General features: G+C 40.1%; 1 protein-coding gene across 2 annotated transcripts in view; it reads left to right on the plus strand.

The window, feature by feature from the left end:
• The window catches only part of Grm1 (glutamate metabotropic receptor 1), a 369265-nt gene that overhangs the window by 341511 nt on the left and 9512 nt on the right, over positions 1-18242 (plus strand). The window contains exon 9 of one of the 2 annotated variants that reach the window (XM_032894983.1): positions 15992-16076. The exons of the other annotated variant lie outside the window; for it this stretch is intronic. Coding sequence (XP_032750874.1) covers positions 15992-16052 — 61 coding nt within the window. The 3' untranslated portion in view covers positions 16053-16076. The remainder of the gene's footprint in view (positions 1-15991; positions 16077-18242) is intronic. 2 annotated transcript variants of the gene reach the window in all.

Raw genomic sequence — 18242 nt, forward strand, 5'->3', positions numbered from 1 at the left:
CTCCCCCAGTCAACTTTGGGTTTCTCTGTCCTACTTTGATTAAGAAGAGAAACCTGACTGTGAGCCAATAGGTATGAGAGTGAATCACTGCCCAGTCAACACCTCTCTGCTCTGGTAAGAACACACACCCTATTGTGGCTCAAGATGAAAAGTCTTACCAGTCTGAGTTTATGTTTGTGGGGCTTTCTGCAAGCCATCAAGCTGGCAGGGAAATGATTCAGGTGAGTTAAGAAAGAAACTCAACTTGGCCCGACTTAGCAAGCAGTTACTGGGCCAAACTTCTGAAGTCTGATCCCAAGTCATTTATTTTAGCCATACTAAAGTACAGCACAATTTTGGGGGAATAAGAGTTTGCTGATGACTATTAATTCAGTCCTGTGAGTACAACAAAGTTTAAAACATGTTTACATTGAAATTCTTTACAAAGTACTCTGGCTTCTTTCATAAAAATGAGTACTATTGGCTTGGAAATAGTGTTCAAGATTTAGGGTTTAGGGAGAATGACTGAGATAAACATAATGTTTGTGGGAGTCAGGATTGGTCTGGGAAATGGCATCTCTCAGAAGAACAGGTTTTATGGCGAAGAAGTAATGCTGAAGATTTAGTGGGGAAAATCTGAGACAAGCAAACACAATATTCTGAGGGATACAGGTGAGGCCTGTCCCTAGAAATAGCAAAAGAGCACCAGGTTGTAAACTATATACTTCTCCAGCATGCCAGGAGAAAGATAGGTAAATGTCTCCTTCCATTGACGTGGCAAGCCTGCATATATAACTTCTCCAGTTTTCTGTGAACAAGGACCTCTCACTCTTTAACATTAGTGTAATTCTTTATTCATTTCCCAGAAAAAAGGGCAGTTTTATTGAAGCATTTGTTATCCAATTTTACTATTTGATAATAATATTTACTGAGCGGTTTGTGCAATCGATTCTGTCATTTGTCTAATCAATTATTGTTTTAACTGTAAACCTAGAAACATTTTAATATTTGATATAACGCTACACAAAATTTGGGAGTCAACATATAAGAACAAGGCACTGACAGTTGCGATCTTGCAATCCAGTAAAGGAGACCAATGTAAGCCCATAGGAGGAATCATAAAGGACCTGCATGGCATTTTAATGTCCAGGCATAAAAGACTATTTTCCTATCCTGTAGTAATTAGGGAAGGTTTGGAGACTGTTTTTAATAGTACTGTACCTTGGACTTCAGGTGAGTGAATTTCTTTAGTGGTATAAATCACTCTACGATGGGCTTGTTTCACGTGTAGAAAATATGGAAGTGAACATCACACCATGTTCATTTGCTTCTGGGCCATAGCATGTGCTCTGATACAAAGGAAGCACATGGACTGGTGTGAGGATGGAACCAGCGGATAAACCCAGAGATACAGGAAGAAGAGAAACCGTAGCTGTTATCTAGTTTTTGGTGCCATGTTAGATACTTTCTCTATTAACCAGAAAGTACAGTGAAGATTTCTGTGGGGAGTCAGAGTCACTTACGAGCTTTATGGGACAAGGTTAAGTACCGAAAGATCAGGTATCAGAGGTTCAATTTCAAGTTTTTAAGTTTTAAAAGTAAAAACCGGGGTGAAACTCGAATTTAAAATACTGCTCTTCTTTTCCTTCTGAGTTTGATTCACTTGAACCAGAAGAGCAGTTAAGGGAGCTGAGCTCAAGAAATAAAAGTAGAATGCTGTGGTTGTCAAAATTTTATCCTGGAAGATAAAACCTGCATTCTGAGGAAATGAAAATAAAGACTGCGGTGGGACTGGGGGAGGGGAGGAGATGCCCTTCAGAGCCACTGGCTGACGATGCTGTAAGAGCACCCACGTGGAGGTGCCCATACGCTACTTAGAAATCTAAGTTTGGTCATCAAAACGAAGATCTTGGCAAGAGCTGGGGACTTGAAGCACAGTTGTCAAAACATTTCAAACATACAGGACACATCCCACAGAGAAAGTTCAGACATGGGAAAAGAGTAAAAAAAAAGAAGAAGAGATAATGTTCAGGAATATTTTCTCAAAGTGCCCTCCATGTGGAGGAGAATGCTAGAATGGGAGGTCACCCAGAGGGGCCCCTGGCTCAAGAGCGAGGAGTGTGGGATACCCCAGGAAGACAAGGATAAATACAGTCTGCTTCCCACCAAGGGAAGCAAACTGGGGTCACCATGAGCCTCTGCCTTTTCTTTGCCTAGCAAAGGACATACCAAGAAGACAAATAGCTCAAGGACATGCCGAGGACATATCAAGGACATACTAAGTACACAAATAGCACAGAAATAGCTACTTTTAACATTTACATTTCTTATTTTGAGTTGTAAACTGAGACAATGATCAGATTACACCATGACTTTGAAGCAGAGGATAATCCTGCTTGAATCAAGGGTCACCTTTTACTATCGAGTTATGTGATTTAGAGGTAGTCAACTTCCCCAAGTTTTGGGGCTCATTTGTGAACAATCGTTATGGTCTAAAATGAATTTAGAAATATTCTCATGAGATCATTCAGAATGGTCCAAGATAGGCCTGTTTGTAACATCACTTTGCAAACAAAGAAACAGTCATTTATTTTCTTCACTCACAGACTTCTGTGTCTGCTACTTTAATAATGTATTTAATTGTTTGGGAATTTATTAAAATGAATAAACCATGGAGCATGCCCTACAGGAATCTATGCTTTATTGAGCTAATGCAATTACAATGGAAGAGGACACATTAAATAACACATGGTATAATGTAGTGTTTTATATGGAGGGTAGCTACAGAGTTAGCTGTTCTGTAGTTGGGGCTTTCCCTAGAAGAAGAATCATAGACAAGTGGCTTAACCAGTAGGAAGTCAGTTCACTTATTTCTGGATGGTAAGAAATGCCAGCATTATTGAGTTCCGATGAGGCTTCCTCATAGTCCCACAGGACAGAGGGCAGAGAGAAAGTAAGCAAGCTCTCTTCTGTATTTTAATAAAGGCACTCATCCCATTTATGAGGCTTCACCCTCATGGTCTAATGATCTAGCTACCTATTGACATCACATTAAAGTATAACTTCTCATTCATATATTGGGAGGACAGAAACTTTCTGTAGCAAAAGTTTGAGCAGTCTTGTTATTTTTAAGCTACTAGTTAAGGGGATTACTTAACATCTACATATTTATTATGAAAAAGACCCATAACTGTACTTATAGAATTATTAGAACTGCATATTTCTATTTATTTCTATAAAAGTTCTACTGGGGTGTCTAGCAGAGTCCCTGTTAATCATTGTTATCTAGTAACATTAATATTATAAAAATATGGATAGATGTACAGAAGCCCATATCCCCACATAGAACTCCTTATACCTTCAAGGAAAGAATGTTCTGGAAACAGTGAACATGCATTTTCACCATGAGATTTCTCTATGCACACTATGTGGAATGGCAAAGCTGCAGGTCTTATGAAAACATGAGCATGCTACTCACTACGAGGTGGGTGTGGGGAAGGATGACCTGTTTGGCACCGTTTGGCATCTTGTCTGTGCTTGGCCCCAGCTAAAGAAGGATGAGGTCATTCACATTCCATCTGTTCCCTTTAGCATCCAGTATGAAGTGCTACCTGCTCACTCACAAGCAAAGTAAGCCATGGAAGTGTGTTTGTAAAGGTAGTCTCTGGGCATAAATATTGGCAGATCACAGAGGAGCATTCAAGAGAACAGTTCCAACGGAATTAGAAGCTTTGGCTCATTTAGACAGAACCTGTGGACTCATAAATTAGAACTCTGTGGATCTGAGTTATAGGCAGCTAATTGAGCCAAATTAAGCAAAGGAAAGTGAGGTATTTATCATATAGAATATAAGAAAGTCATGCTGAGTATCTCAGGCTGTGAGATTCAGAATACTTTTGGGCCACATGGAGTACTGAGATCCTGTGTAGAGACGTTGGAGGTTTATCTTTTTCTCTCCTTCTCTGTACATCTCCTATATCTTCTGTGGATCCATTCTCTGTTTCTTCTGTGCTCATGGTCAGTCTATGAGCAACCATCCTAAGACTCCTGAGTCTGCATGTTGTTACATGTCCAGCTACCCAGAGAGACTCATTCCACTGCTTACATAGTCTGTGTAACATGTTAAAAACAGTAGCAATGCAAAGGAAGGGACAGGTTGCAGCAGGAGTAGGGCACGTGTTTGAGAGGTGTGGAAAGCATAGTGAAGTACAGGTAAAACCAGGTCTTAGGTAATTTTATTTTGTGGGTTTAAGGCCATAAAATGCCTTCCATTTGCATCAGACTGAAGTGGAAGAAGGAAAGAAAGACTTGTGGGTTTTTTGTTTGTTTGTTTTTGGTTTCTGATTTCGTTTAGTTTTGCTTTAGACCACCAAAACACTGTCTATTGAAATAAAATGCACCTGAGATGCAGACCAAAAATAAAAATGTTATTGTTAGCATAAAATAATGAAATAGAAAAGGAAGTGGTTGTGAATAGAGCTAAGCTGGTAAAGAAGTGTCTGTCTGGCCACCATGCACAAAGTCCTGGGTTTTATCTCCAACACTGTATAAACGATGGGCTGTGGTGCATCTATATAATCCCAGCACCTGGGAGGGAGAAGCAGAAGACTCAGGAGTTCAAAGTCATTCTCCACTATGTAGCAAACCTCAAGATCAGCCTGGGCTATGTAAGACCATATCTCAAAAATAAATACAAGAACTCAAATAAAATATGTAGACAGTACTTACTCAGGTTCGCCAAAATTCAATTTGTAAGTTTGCTTTATTTCGAAGGCTCAAAGAAACCTTGCAATGACTAAACGTTACTGAATGGCAGTTGTATGCAGATTTTCTTTGAGATACATGAAGAGTCAGCCGCCAGACAAACTAGATCAAGTCTTGAGAATGGTGCAGCTGAAGATGATGAGAACTGACCATTTATAAGAAGTCAATGGGAAATGCCTTTTCCCCAGTTTTCAGTCTTAAAGATGTATGCTCTGCTTAAGTTATTTTCTGTTAGCAGGAGCAACTTTAAGAGAAAGAGTTTGCTGGCCAGCCAGTCTATTTTACATGGTAAGTTCCAGGCCACTTTGTAACCCTGTTTCACAAAAGGATAGATTCTTTATGAGGAAATACAGAAACTTAACCTCTGCCCTTACACTTGCATGTGCAGCTGTCTACAGAGTTGTGTGTACACACACATACATGTGTCATCACAGAAGGGAAGTTATAAAAGAGGGGGGGGGTTGTCAATACTTACACTAATTTGTTTTCCATCACTATAGCAAAATACTTGAAGCTGGTTACTTATAATTTAGGACATTTACTTAGCTCATGGTTTCGAAAGCCCACATTTCAAGATTGAGAGGCTCCATCTGTGGACACCAACACAATGTAACAGAAGAAAGGGAAGTGATCATGGTGGGCACAGAATGGCACAATGCATAAAGTAGGTTACTTTATATCAATTCACTCTCAAGAGCCAACTCATTCCAAAGACCAGCATCATTCTCTAACAGCATCTACTATACCCCAATCATTCCGCACGAGTCCCCACTTCTTAAAGTTTCCATATCCTCTTAACAATATCATGCATGATAAAGTCTCCACCCGCACAAACTCTGAGGGGTTCAAGCATATCTGAACCAATGCAACAGGGCTAGGGACAATTTCCTACAAGGATCAGAGTTCTTCTAGGAAAAGTTCCAGGATGCAGTTTTTCTCAGGTTGTTAGAATGGTTCTGAGGCTGGGGATATACACCCTTCAAGTCTGCAAGAGAAACAGTAGCATCTTACTTAATCATGACTCTCAGGCACCAGCTACGTGCTGGGCACTAGGACAAATACAGTGGTGGCAAAAGCACCTTGTGTGATCTAATATCTAACCAAAGACCACACATTGAAGGGTTAATAACAAGAAGTGCAAGTGTTACAGAACACCATGAGACTTTTTAGTAATCTAAAGATGTGGAAATGTTAACAGGAAGTATTAAGCTGTTTTAATTTGTTCTTTAACAAGTCCTTACATGTATGTAATTCATCCTATTCACCCTCATCCGTCCGCCTTCTCTTATCCATCCTCCATCCCTATCAGTGCCTCCCCCTTCTGCCACCAAGTTGCCATAAGACTTTTCATGTCTCTTTGTTTTGCTCTGTGACTCACTGGGCTTAACCAGCACCATTCATAGGGCATGGGTCTGAAGTTATCTACTAACTCAGGGGTCACATCAGTAAAGATAATGACTTTCTCTAGCAGGTCGCTTCAGGTACCAGTAGGGAGCCATGGCCTTCTTTCTCATCTAAGAATCAATCTTGTACAGGTCTTATGCAGATAACATCAGCTGTTGTGAGTTCATGAGTACCATGGTCATACCCATAAGACAGTGGTTATTGTCCTCTTGTCGCCTGGATCTTATGTTCTTTCTATCCTAACTCTTCCATAATGTTCCTGGAGCCTAGGAGAGTGATAGGGGTGTCCCATTTAGAGATGAGCTGTCAATAATCATTTGTTGTTAGCACTTTGGCCAGCCATGAATCATGGTGTTAACTGCTATTTGCTGAAAGGTAAGTTTCTTTGATCAAGGGTGAAGACAGCAGTGATCTATGGCTATAAAAATTGTAAGAGGCAGATCAACATGAGCAATTAGCAGAATGAAAGAAGAGCCAATAGCTTTCAAAGTCATACGCCTTTGACCAGATCCATAGTGTAAGATATGAACTCCTGCATGTAGAGTGGGCACCAGATCCAGTCCTAAATCTGTTCATGACTGCCACAACAGTGGGGCCACTATTGCACAAATATGCTCCTCTTGATTGACAAGTTGGTATTGTAGCATGTAAGGTCAAAAGCTGGTTATAACCGCAGCTGACTTATCTCTCCTACAAACCTAAATGGAAACCTCTGGAATTATGAAAGCTAGCCAACAGACAGAGCATTTCCAGGCAGGAAAAGAAGGATGCTAGTTAAGACACAGGAACATAGAGGCACAGAAGTGAATAAAATATGGATGCATGAAGGCAATAGGATGACTCCAGAGTGCTTCAGGAATGGTACTCACGTGGTCACAGCAGCATGCCATACTTTCACATTTACTTGTTATAGAGCTCAGGATGGGTGTTGTCTTATCTCTAAAGTAGAGACAGTAATACCCCTATTCTGGCCTACTACACTCTATTGATTAAGAACATGCATTAGTTTTATGAAATCATATTGCTGAAAGATAAAAAATCGTTTAAGCGTCTACTAGAAATTACGGTTTCATACACTGTTTGGCTGTTTATCCTCTCAGCCTACGCAGTCCAGAAATTCAAACAGTTCACGTGTTACTGCAAAAATATTCCCTCCTCCCTCAAGAAGAATCTGAGGAATCAGCATAGTTTAAAACTGTATCTTCACTTCTTTTCATGACATCCATACAAGTGTTCTTGAATACTTACTCTCACTGCTCACAGCTCAACAGTGAGAAGAGCTTTTAAAAATGTTGCTCACACACTTAAAAGGAGAAACGTCTTCTCTTTTTAAAATAGTTTAAGTATATCTACATTGTCTGTGCAGTCATTTTGAACTAGAATTCTTACTTTTAATACTCATCGAGTTTCAGTTCTGCAATTATGTTTGACAAAAAGCATAATACAATCTTTTTCTTTTGTGCGTGCGTGTGTGTGTGTGTGTGTGTGTGTCTATAGAACATGTGTGGAGATCTTTGTAGTTTCTCTTAAACTATCTCTTCAGCCTCCAAATCATCATTTCTATAATTAGTTTTTATGTTGAATATGTTGGTATGTCATATATTCATGTAAAACATATCAATCATCATTAAAATCTGTGCATGTTAATATATGTGTTAGCATTTTACTTCAAAGGTCACAAATAAATTAATAAAAAATTGAAAAATCCAGATCCTAAAACAAACCAGTGATGATATATATTACACATTTTCTTGTACGTTTGACTTGATGTTTTATTTTATTGGTTCATATTTTTTGATGAGTGAGAGTTAATAATTTTGATGAAGCTAGAATGACCACTTTTTATGCTTAATTATTTTTATGTCCACTATAAAATATATTTGCCAGTCACCAGGTCTTCAGGGCATTGTCTGTTTTCTTTATGAGCTTTGTGAATTTGATTCCTACATTTAATGCTATAATATATCTCGACTAATTTCTATGTATAGTTTAAGGAATGTGTCTTTATCCAGTTTCTACTATGAGCCACATTGATTACTCATGGTTCTGAAGACTTCACATTTGAAATGAGGGTGCTGCAGGGTAGTTTTTACTGAGGGCCCTCTTTCTAAACGAGGACTTTGTATATATCTTCATGAGTAGATAATTTCCTGGGCACTAGCCTCATTCAGCACAGCTAATACTGACTCAAATTTTAAAATAAAGTCTCTACTGCGTGTATACCATGTCCACACTCTCATTAAGCCAAAAGAGTATAAACCCATCATAAGTCATGGATGACCTGCCCTCACTTAGGGCCTCATATTTTTTTTTCTTTTTTTCGGAGCTGGGGACCGAACCCAGGGCCTTGTGCTTGCTAGGCAAGCGCTCTACCACTGAGCTAAATCCCCAACCCCTTAGGGCCTCATATTTTTCCTTTGTGTATCATCTGGTAGTAGACTGAAGTGAATTAAATGTATACCATAATTTCATAAAACTTGTTCAACCCCACCTTTCTTTTCTGCACTCCTTCTACTATCCTGAATCCTCAAGTACTGACTTCTTTGGGAAACAAATTCAAATGTATATGTCTACATCCTGATTAAAAGGCTTCTTGACCTCCCCCACCAAACCCATATTTTTTGTTCTTCTACTTGAATTCTCTATTTGCTGTTCTATAGCAAGAATCATGAAATGCCCTGAGGGAAAAATAGCTTGAAGATTATCTGCTTTCCCACTGAAATTCTCTTCCTCTGACTTATTGATCCCTTGGATTCTGGTTGTCATGGTACCGTTCCAATGTCTGCAAGTAGTTTTTGAAAACATTTTATTTGTTTTTTTTTCTACTCGTTTTCAGCATAAGAGTTGGTTTTCTCCAAGGTATTATATTTTAGCTAAAATCTGAAGTTTTTTTTTAATACTGCCTAAAAATCTCTCACTTTAATCCTTTTCAATATTAGCATATTGAAAAAGCTGTGATGCAACTATGGTTTTGGGGCGAGCAGGGGCTATGGTGACTATGCTCTTAAGAGTATGATACTTGCATAATAGTTCTGCAGATTTGAGGGGTGATGATACAAAACTTAATTTTCTGATTAGCAACCCTTTGTTTAAGGATAAACAATAGCATGAAACAAACCTTAGTGGAAACAAAAGTATAATAGTCATATTATGGCTGTAGGCAAAATTTTCAGAATTCTGACCCAAATACTAGGTCTCTTTGCAGTTATCTTTGCATGTTTGATTTTCAATCTCTAACAGTCCCCAAACTCTTAACATTGTTCAGAAATCTAAGTTGAGAATTTCTACTGAGACTCAGAACAATCTCTGAGCTGTGAGTTCCAGGGAAAATCAACGAGGAAGTTACCTACTTCCAAAATTCAGTGGCACAGGGTAAACTTTCCCATTCAAGAAGGAGAAATGAATCACAGATGGATGAGACCAGAACATGACTAAACTCAGCAGGGAAGCCATTAAACCCTATTCCTCTACGTCCAGCATTTGAAGAACATGTCATAACTTGTCAACATGCTTGGACAGTCCCATCCTTACAGCTGTATCATTAATGTTCCATTAATGTCCCATTCTCTCTTTGGAGTGCTGTATCATTAATGTTCCACATGGCTTCGCTGTTCTTAGCACACATTTCTGCTATGTCCAACATTTTAAGTCTACCTAAACTTTAACGTAGGATTTACCTTCACAACTTCATACAGATCCTTTTTATAGGAAGCCTGGAGAGCATTTGGCCCTGGTTGATGCTGCTTTTCCTTGCAGGGTTTTCTGGGGTCTTTGGTACACTCCTCTCTAACTTTGCAACTCTTAACATTCTGCATGCCTATGCAACCAGTAGTTCCATGCTATGCTGGTTTTGTTGCCAGCTAAACAGCAATTGAGCTTGGACTGGAGTTTTAGTTTCTCCTTAGTGTCTGGGTGGTTGGACCTAGGAAGTTTTTCTTCTAGGTACCCATTTTGAATGGAGCACCTAGCAAAACTCTCCTTTCAAAGGAAAGCCAAATGAGTTTGGAATTTTACATGTAGGAGTCTTGGATAAGGAGGTTCCCACTAACTCATGAAACTCATCCCAGTGATGTTTTCTGTAGGTCTAGTGCAGAGACACTAGATTCTCTTTAATGACACTAATACCTTCAAGAGTACATTCTCCTTGAATGAAACTTTCAAATTCCTTTTCTTGATAACAGTCAATTTTTATAACTTTTTTTACTCTTCAATTTGCTCTAAATTACCACTATAAACCTTGTTAAAAGCAGCCAGTGATAACCAGGCCACAGCCTACAAGTAATGTTGTCTTGAAATTTCCTCCACAAAACTTGTTGATCTTTCACTTCAGGGTTCAGTTTCATTCGAATTGTCAGATTATAGGTCAAATTACAACAAAATGCAGTATAACTAGTTTCTGGTACAGTTCTCCAGATTGAGTCCTTGTTCCCATCTGAGACCTCATTAGTATAGGATGGCTTTCCTACCTCTGTGTCCATCTTGCACTCAAGTTTGAAATCCTGTCAAGTCCACCCAGAAAGCTTGGCTTACAATTTTCTGGGTTTCTCTAGCTCATATCTCTTACAAATTTCTTCCACAAACCAGTTCCAAATGCCTAAAGTGACATAGCCATTTAGGTAAAGCACTGATTCAGTCCTTTGACTGTTAAAATCAGTAGGCGACCCTGGCTAAAGGTGTATTATGTTTGTGTTAAGCAGACTCCAGTTTATATCAGACAATTTTCATAATAAAAGGTAATTTTTTAAATGTTGAAAATGTAAGTAGAATTAGAAATAGCAACATGGAACCTCACCAAGCAGTATAAGCCTCTCAAACACTTCTCAGAGAGTGTCAGTACCATAGAAAACAATCCACCAGACCAACCTCTGGGTATCTGCTGTGAAAAGCACAGCATTCATGTGCAAGGAAATGTACTAAAGAGGGTTTGCTCCAAAGAGCAAATACGGCAAACACCCTAAAGAGATATTCATTGAAAAATGGATAATTTTGTGGAACAAAATATATTCAGCTTAGTTCAAGTAGTAAAATAGTTGTCTGTGCATGTAATACCCCATGAAAAGGGTCATTGTTGAATGAAGATGTAGCATAAGGTCATACACACAAAATTTAATACTATAAAATACACATTATTTGCTAATGCAGTTATACAAATATTATAAACAGATTGAGATGTTCCAAGTGATGAAAGAGATTTTCTCTTTAAAATGTGATTGGTATATAGACTACTATATAGAAATCTTTAACATACCCATAGTGTTTTCCAGAGCAAGTGGGTTTTAATGTGTGATGAATCTGTGGTAGAAAATAAATAAAACTTTATTAAATTGTCTTCCATAGTCTCTTATTAGCTTGCAAACCTTAGAAACTAAGGCTTTTGAAAATGAAGAAATATTTTATGACTGTAATAGGGTGCATTTGTGTTTATTAAAAAACCTAATACACTGCATTAAATGTGTACGCTACAAAGAAAAATGGGGGAAATTAAAATTCACAGGCAGCCTATGCATGCCTGCAGAGTTCCGTTCTCTATTCTGAGTAGTTAACACTGAGAACTAAAAAATACATTTAGGTAATAGGAAAAGTGCATCTGGCTTCTGAAAACCAATCAGAGACACAAACGATCTTCCTTATCTATAGCTGCGACAACCAAAGAGGTAGACCACGGTCTGCTAACATGGTCTTGAGTGGTTGGTGCCATTCTTCATGATTAGTTTGGACAGTTGCCACATTATTTCCCATGGTGAGCCATACAGATCCTTAAGAGTGACCATCTGGAATTGTCTAGAACATTCCACTTCTACTAAAAGTAGATTAACCTCCAACTGTACCACAGACATGGAGCTTCAAAAACAGGCAACTCACCACACTCGGTCTATCATTTACACTCATCTAGCCTGGCAGACCCTCTTAGTGTCATTGATGTTGTCTAAAATGCAATTTAGTTGAGATACTGCTATTCTCATCGAAACTCTTGAATAAGTAAGATGTCTAGCATCACGGAAGTACAGGTGAATCTGGAAACATTATGAATTAAGGGAACCTAAATACACAGTGAGACTGAGCCCTTGTCTCCCCTGTTAGTGACTTTCTCCATCTTTCCCACTAACGGCTGAAGCTGAAGCCACTCTTTGCTTTCTGGAGCCACTTTAACACATACACCTCCAATGTTTTATGAATAAAAGTGAATCTTAAAGAGACAATGGCTTAATTGAAGACACAAAGTGCTCTGAGTTCCTTGTCCACTTATCAAAGTGAAAAGAACTGCTGACACTTCTCAAGTTCACATAAAGCATAAATCCTATCAGAAACTGATGGAGGGGCTGTTCAATGTGGATAAAGTAACACAATGAAACAAGACCATTTGGAGCTAAGTATACTCAAAGAGATGTAGGCTACTATACAAAGGACTATCATTTGGATAATAGAATCAAGTGGAGAAAGTTTTGACAATTCATTGGCCCATGGCAAGGAGGAAATTTATATAAAAAGAACAGAAGAAAGGGAAGGGTACAGAGGAGGCGAAACCCTTGCACTCTCCGAAGAAATTACTGAAAAGATCTTTCTAACTAACATTCTGGGATTTCTTTAAATCCATAATTTGTGCCAAAGATTCCAGCACAGATTTGGGACTTACATTTGACAAGCCCCCATATGCTGCCTTTCCCTCCAAGCTTTTACTCTGACTTGCTGAATCTATAGTTGTTTGTGGTTTTACAATTGCTAAAAATACTCTAAAGCCAAGCTCCTTCTCTCGGTATTTATGTAGCTGGTAAAAGGGCCAGTTAGGCATCAGAGTTTCTAAGCCTTGAGCAACAATCTTTGAGTAAACATGCCTTTCACTCAAAGCCCACAGGCAGGTCTAGTCTGCAAAGACCAAAACCCTCAAGATCATGAGGAAGGTTAAACTCTTCTCAACCGCTTCGATCAACAGTCAATTAGTGTGGCTTTGGAATTCTTACAGTTACCACATAAAGCTGTCAATCAACTGAAACCCAAAAGCAACCACAAACTGTTCACTAAAAGCCAAAAAAGAGTCAGCTACAGAATCATTGAGTTTCCCATCACAGCTCCCCTGGGGTATATAGAAATGCAGATGCTCTCTCCCAGCATGCAAATCAATGCACCTGTGCAAACACCGCCCTATCTCTAAGTTACTAGGACAGTCCCCCATCTTGTTTGTATGCTACCCATCCCTTACAGTCAGGACTGCCTACATCACTTGCAAGGTCCAGTGCACAACTAAAACATTAAATCCTTGGTTAAAAAAACTGGGAAAAGTGTTAAAAGTGCAATCCAAATCTCTAATCTACAAATTCTCTCTCAGTTTTATAGCCGTCTTTTAATTTCATGTCCACTTGTACAGAAAGGCATTCTCGGGGGGAAGGGGGAACCTCTCATTCCAGTTGTTGCCCTAGCTACTCATTCTGGGACTTACACATGTGCACCTTCCAAGATGCAAAGTTCTACTCCTAATCAATCCCTGTGCAGGTACCATGGGGGAACTCAAATTGTCACCTGCTTCTATGTGCTTCCTACCAGAGCCATGTTATAGATGCTCGAACCAGAGTATTCTAACAGTCCAGAGACATCTGAAGCATCTGAATCAAGGATAGGCAAGAGGTTCATCTCCCCCCATAGCCTGCCAACTGGTAATTGTGTACTGAATGTTTAGAGAGAGAGAAAAAGTAATAGAGAGAGAAAAAGAGCAAGAGCAAGAGAGCAAGAGAGAGAGAGAGAAAGTGTGAGAGAGAAAGAGAACAAGAGAGAGGGGGGCACATTGGTTCTTCTGGGGTTTGTGCCCAAGATCCCTAAAGTGATAATACCTTGCCATCTACAAGGATGGGACGGTATAGCCAAAAACCCATGCAAGTAAAGTAGAGAGACTGTTAATATGTGGCCATCTGTGAGTTTTTGCTTCAATCAAGACATGTTCCATTTTCTCTTTCTCCCATCACTTACAGAACACAAACTTAAAGATAAAATTGAGAGTATTTTAAGAGGCTAATTCCAGAATACTAAGTAGCAAGTTTGGGCTCCTAGAGGGATTGTGCTAGTCTCTGGCTTCTGAAGCTAGACCTACTGGGAACCCTGGTGCCTGACACCATTTGACCAGGCAATGTGCAGACATTTCTCCAAAGTAGAGCTAATTTTAAAGTCAAACGCATGCAGGAAGATTCTAGAACAACAAAGCCCAGTGCCTTGAACATATTCTCCAGGCCCTTTCTCCAGAAAAAGAGTTTTAGTAATATTTTTGCAAGCTAACTGCTCTTTTCTACTTTAATTTATATATCCAAGCACACATTTCTCTTTATTGTCTCCTCTCTGATGATCATAGTTTAATGGTATTTGTCAACTCAGGTTGGCATGTTTTATGTCCTTGTTAGCCTAGTTGGCAAGTTCAACAGCAAACAGTTGTCTCCTTGTCTAATTTTTAAAAATAAATGGATTATCTCAGTAGGAATGAAATTATGCCGACTCATCACTATTTGTTCATTTCTGGACTAGAGATTCAGATTGTAGAGTTCAGCGTGTGCTTTTGAATGTTCTGTGACTGCTTGCAATTTAATGGCTGTCTATTCATTTATGGACTCTGCTTTTTCCCTATTATATTCAACTATGTGTAGAAAATCTTTCCTTGAAAAATGACTCTACAGAATTAATTCTGCATGGGGGTTTCAGACTCACAGATCTTCTTCTCAGAACCTGTTAGTCATCATCTTGAAGGCTTAAAATATTGGGCAAGCCATGATGGTTCCCTTCCTTCCTCCTCCCCTTCCTCTTTCTCCCTCCTCTTCCTCTCCCTTCTGAGGTTCTAGTCTTCTGTTTGGATGGGATAGAAAACTGACACGGTCCTCTTTGGTTATGCCGACTGTGCTATCACCAAAGATTGGGGTAGGTGACCAAATACAGACGTAATAGAAAACATGTGTGAGTTCACTGAAGAAAGTAAATCCCCGCAGTTTCCTAAATCGAGAAACTTCCCCTGAACTCGGCCGTCCTCTTCAACACTGCCAAGAACATGTGCTGGTGGTTCTTCCCCAGGACCTTATGCCTGAAGATCTTTCCCAGGGTAGGGCCCTTTTGTATGGCATAATAACAGGATCGCATTCCTGCCACCACTTTCTAAGCTACTGGTCTTTCTTAACACTTTCTCAGCGTAAGGGAACTCAACTTAGCTTTAGTCTACATCCACATGACTGCCCCATCAACTTTGCTGTGCCTAGCGAGTGGTCTCTCTTGCCAAGAATGACACACTGGACATATCACCCTGCGTTTTGTGTAAGGAATCAACAGCCAGGGAATGAAATGCTATGTCCCCTTATGGCAGAGTCCTCCAACCTCAGCAGGTGGGTCTCTTGACATTCCACTCTTATACATATAAAATCTTATGAGTGCAAGAGAAAACACGTGAGACTTTAAATGAAATGACAGCCATGCCTTTGTGATAGAATAATATGGTATACAATGCAAAATGAATAGGAAAGCCATGGGCTCAGATATAAATTTACAAATGTCCATCAAGAGGCATTGTGGTAGAAAGTCAACCCACATGACTGTCTACTGTCCGCAGTGAAGGGAAAGAATCAGACTAGGAGAGATCCATGGGAAAGAGTTGGTTCTGTGATGTAAAAGTGAATCCATTGATGTTGCTTTGAGAAAGGAGCCCCGGCAGGAAGAACCAGTCACTGCTGCTCGTTCCAAGCAAGACGCAGAGGCAGAGACATACCGGAAGGTTCAGGAGCCAAGCTTGGCCCTGCTCTGGACCGGGCACCTCCTGAGTGGTGGAGTCACAATAGCTGTGCACATACTGTTTAACCCCTTGCTTTTTCTTTTCCATCTTCAGGAAGAGGCAGCCAGAATTCTCGCCCAGCAGCCAGTGTCCGTCGGCACATGCGCAGCTTTGAAAACCCCCACACTGCAGTGAATGTGTAAGAAAAGCTGCATGGAAACACAGTGTTTTGCCCCTTGCTTTCTCTCTCCTGGGTATTTCCACTTTCTAACATGGAACCAATTGTGGTGCATGCCATCAAGAATGAGGGACTCATGGACGTGCCGTGGTTTGCACGACTGTCTTATCCAATCGTCCATCGTTCTTAAAAGGACACTGTCAAGCCGTTAGTTTTTTTCTGCTTGTTTTCTGTTCCAATGCAGCACTGTCCCCAAGCTTTAAGGATTCACTTTGGTCTGTGACTCCCACTCATGAGCTCAAAAGTGAATCTTCCCCTCAACAAATTTGTCAGCTTCTTCTTGGCAAACAGAGCCTTTTCTTTTCTTTTTTTTTTCTTTTCCTTTCCTTTTGCCTCCCCACTCCCTGCGCTGTTGCACAAATGTTTGAAATAATCGCGTCTGCATTGAAGTAAAAGCCATAGCTGAAATTTATGGAAAAGTCCCACAATGTGGGTGTGCGAGGGCGGGTGCCAACATGAACCACTGCCGGGCGTCTCCCACACTCCAGGGAACACAAAACGAAAGGTTTGTGAGTCCCACTTAAAGCGAATTTTTATAAACAAGTAAACAAGTGAAAACAGTTTCCCCAGCATTCTGTATGATTTTTATCAGACGCTCAAGTCAGATAAAAACTTTGCATGTTTGGTCCAATTTTTGACCTTTAGCTCCTTGACAGTGTCTCTTTAAGTTAACCAAAGCACCTAGACCATGTTCGATTCATTGTGCACGGAGTCTGTGGTTTTGATCAGCTGTTCCTTTACAGCCCTCCAAACGCCTGGGAGAGTCAAAGGTACACATTCCTGCAGCACGAGGGAACCCACTGATGAGGTGTCTGTGGCTTGAGTAGCTCTTCAGCTAGAAGAGCCCAATTCCTTTCAATGTTTGGTACCGAACTGGCAGCAGGGACTGGTAAATGGAGCCATGCTGCCTCTTCCCTTTCCTCAGTGAAGTGTACCAGGAAGTCTACTGCCTCCTCTTGTTACCCTGTAGAATCCTATATACACACAATGCAGCCTCCACAAAAACAATCATCCGGATGTAGGAAGGACACATTGGGTAGCCATGCCAGTGTCTGTAGTGTGGCACTCGGGAAGCCACTATCAGAGCCACTGTACCATAGCTGGATGCCCTCCTTGACATTCTTCCAAGTCTAAAGGCGGTAAATATTTCTTGCACTGTGGGTGAGTCTCTCCAAGGACACAGCAAGGGGATGCTAATTTGTGACAGCTGCTGGCTGCCTGTCAAAAGAGATTGATAGGGATGGATGTGTTTGCCCTGTCAGGGCAGCAGGGCTAAAGAAAAATCAACTGACAGTTCCTGACTTAAAGGTGAGTTCCTATGACCAAAAGTACAACCCAAATACACTTCTTTGGTGATGATTAAAGAAGAGAAAAATATACATATCAGCGAAGCTAACAGGTGGGTTGTTGGGGACTTAAGAACAGGCTATTCCAGCCTCCTGTCTTCAAACTGTGAAGGAACAGAAAGAATCAGTGGCTTTCAACTTGTATCCCTCAGACTAAAGCCAGATATTTTTAGTTATGGTTGTCCTGGTAAAAAGAAAATAAAAAAATGTCCTTTCTTTAACCTTCAGTATCCACTGATTTTTGTAAAGAGCATGCAAACAGACTAACATAAGAGGTAAACTGGGTCACTTCGGTCTGTCTCTGTCACCCCTGCCCCTGAGGAATAATCTAGGCAGAGCAACACACCTGCTCTATATTTGCCAGGCAGACTGTGAGGACCGAAGTTCAGCAAAGGACTGGCAATTGAAATCCAAATCTGGCAGAGGGGAGCATAAAAGAAATGACAGTGTTTGACCTGAACTTCATAAGTAACACGATATATTCCTACCTGTGTTTCCTAAATGATTCTTACCACACATGGGATACCACTACAAGGACAATTTCCTGGTACACACATTTTATCATTTATAATAATTTGTAAGTCTATGTATATGTGTCTGTTTATATATTTGAATACAGATTCCCAGAGAGGCCAGAAGAGGGTGTCAGATCATCTGGACCTAGAGTTATAGATGGCTGTGAGATGCCCTATTGGGTTCTAGGAACCAAACCCACGTTTTCGGCAAGAACACTGTCTTCAACATGAGAATTTCTTTCATCAGCTAGTAAATGAATAAAACC

The sequence above is a fragment of the Rattus rattus genome, chromosome 2 (genome assembly GCF_011064425.1).
Source record: "Rattus rattus isolate New Zealand chromosome 2, Rrattus_CSIRO_v1, whole genome shotgun sequence".
Lineage (NCBI taxonomy): Eukaryota > Metazoa > Chordata > Mammalia > Rodentia > Muridae > Rattus > Rattus rattus.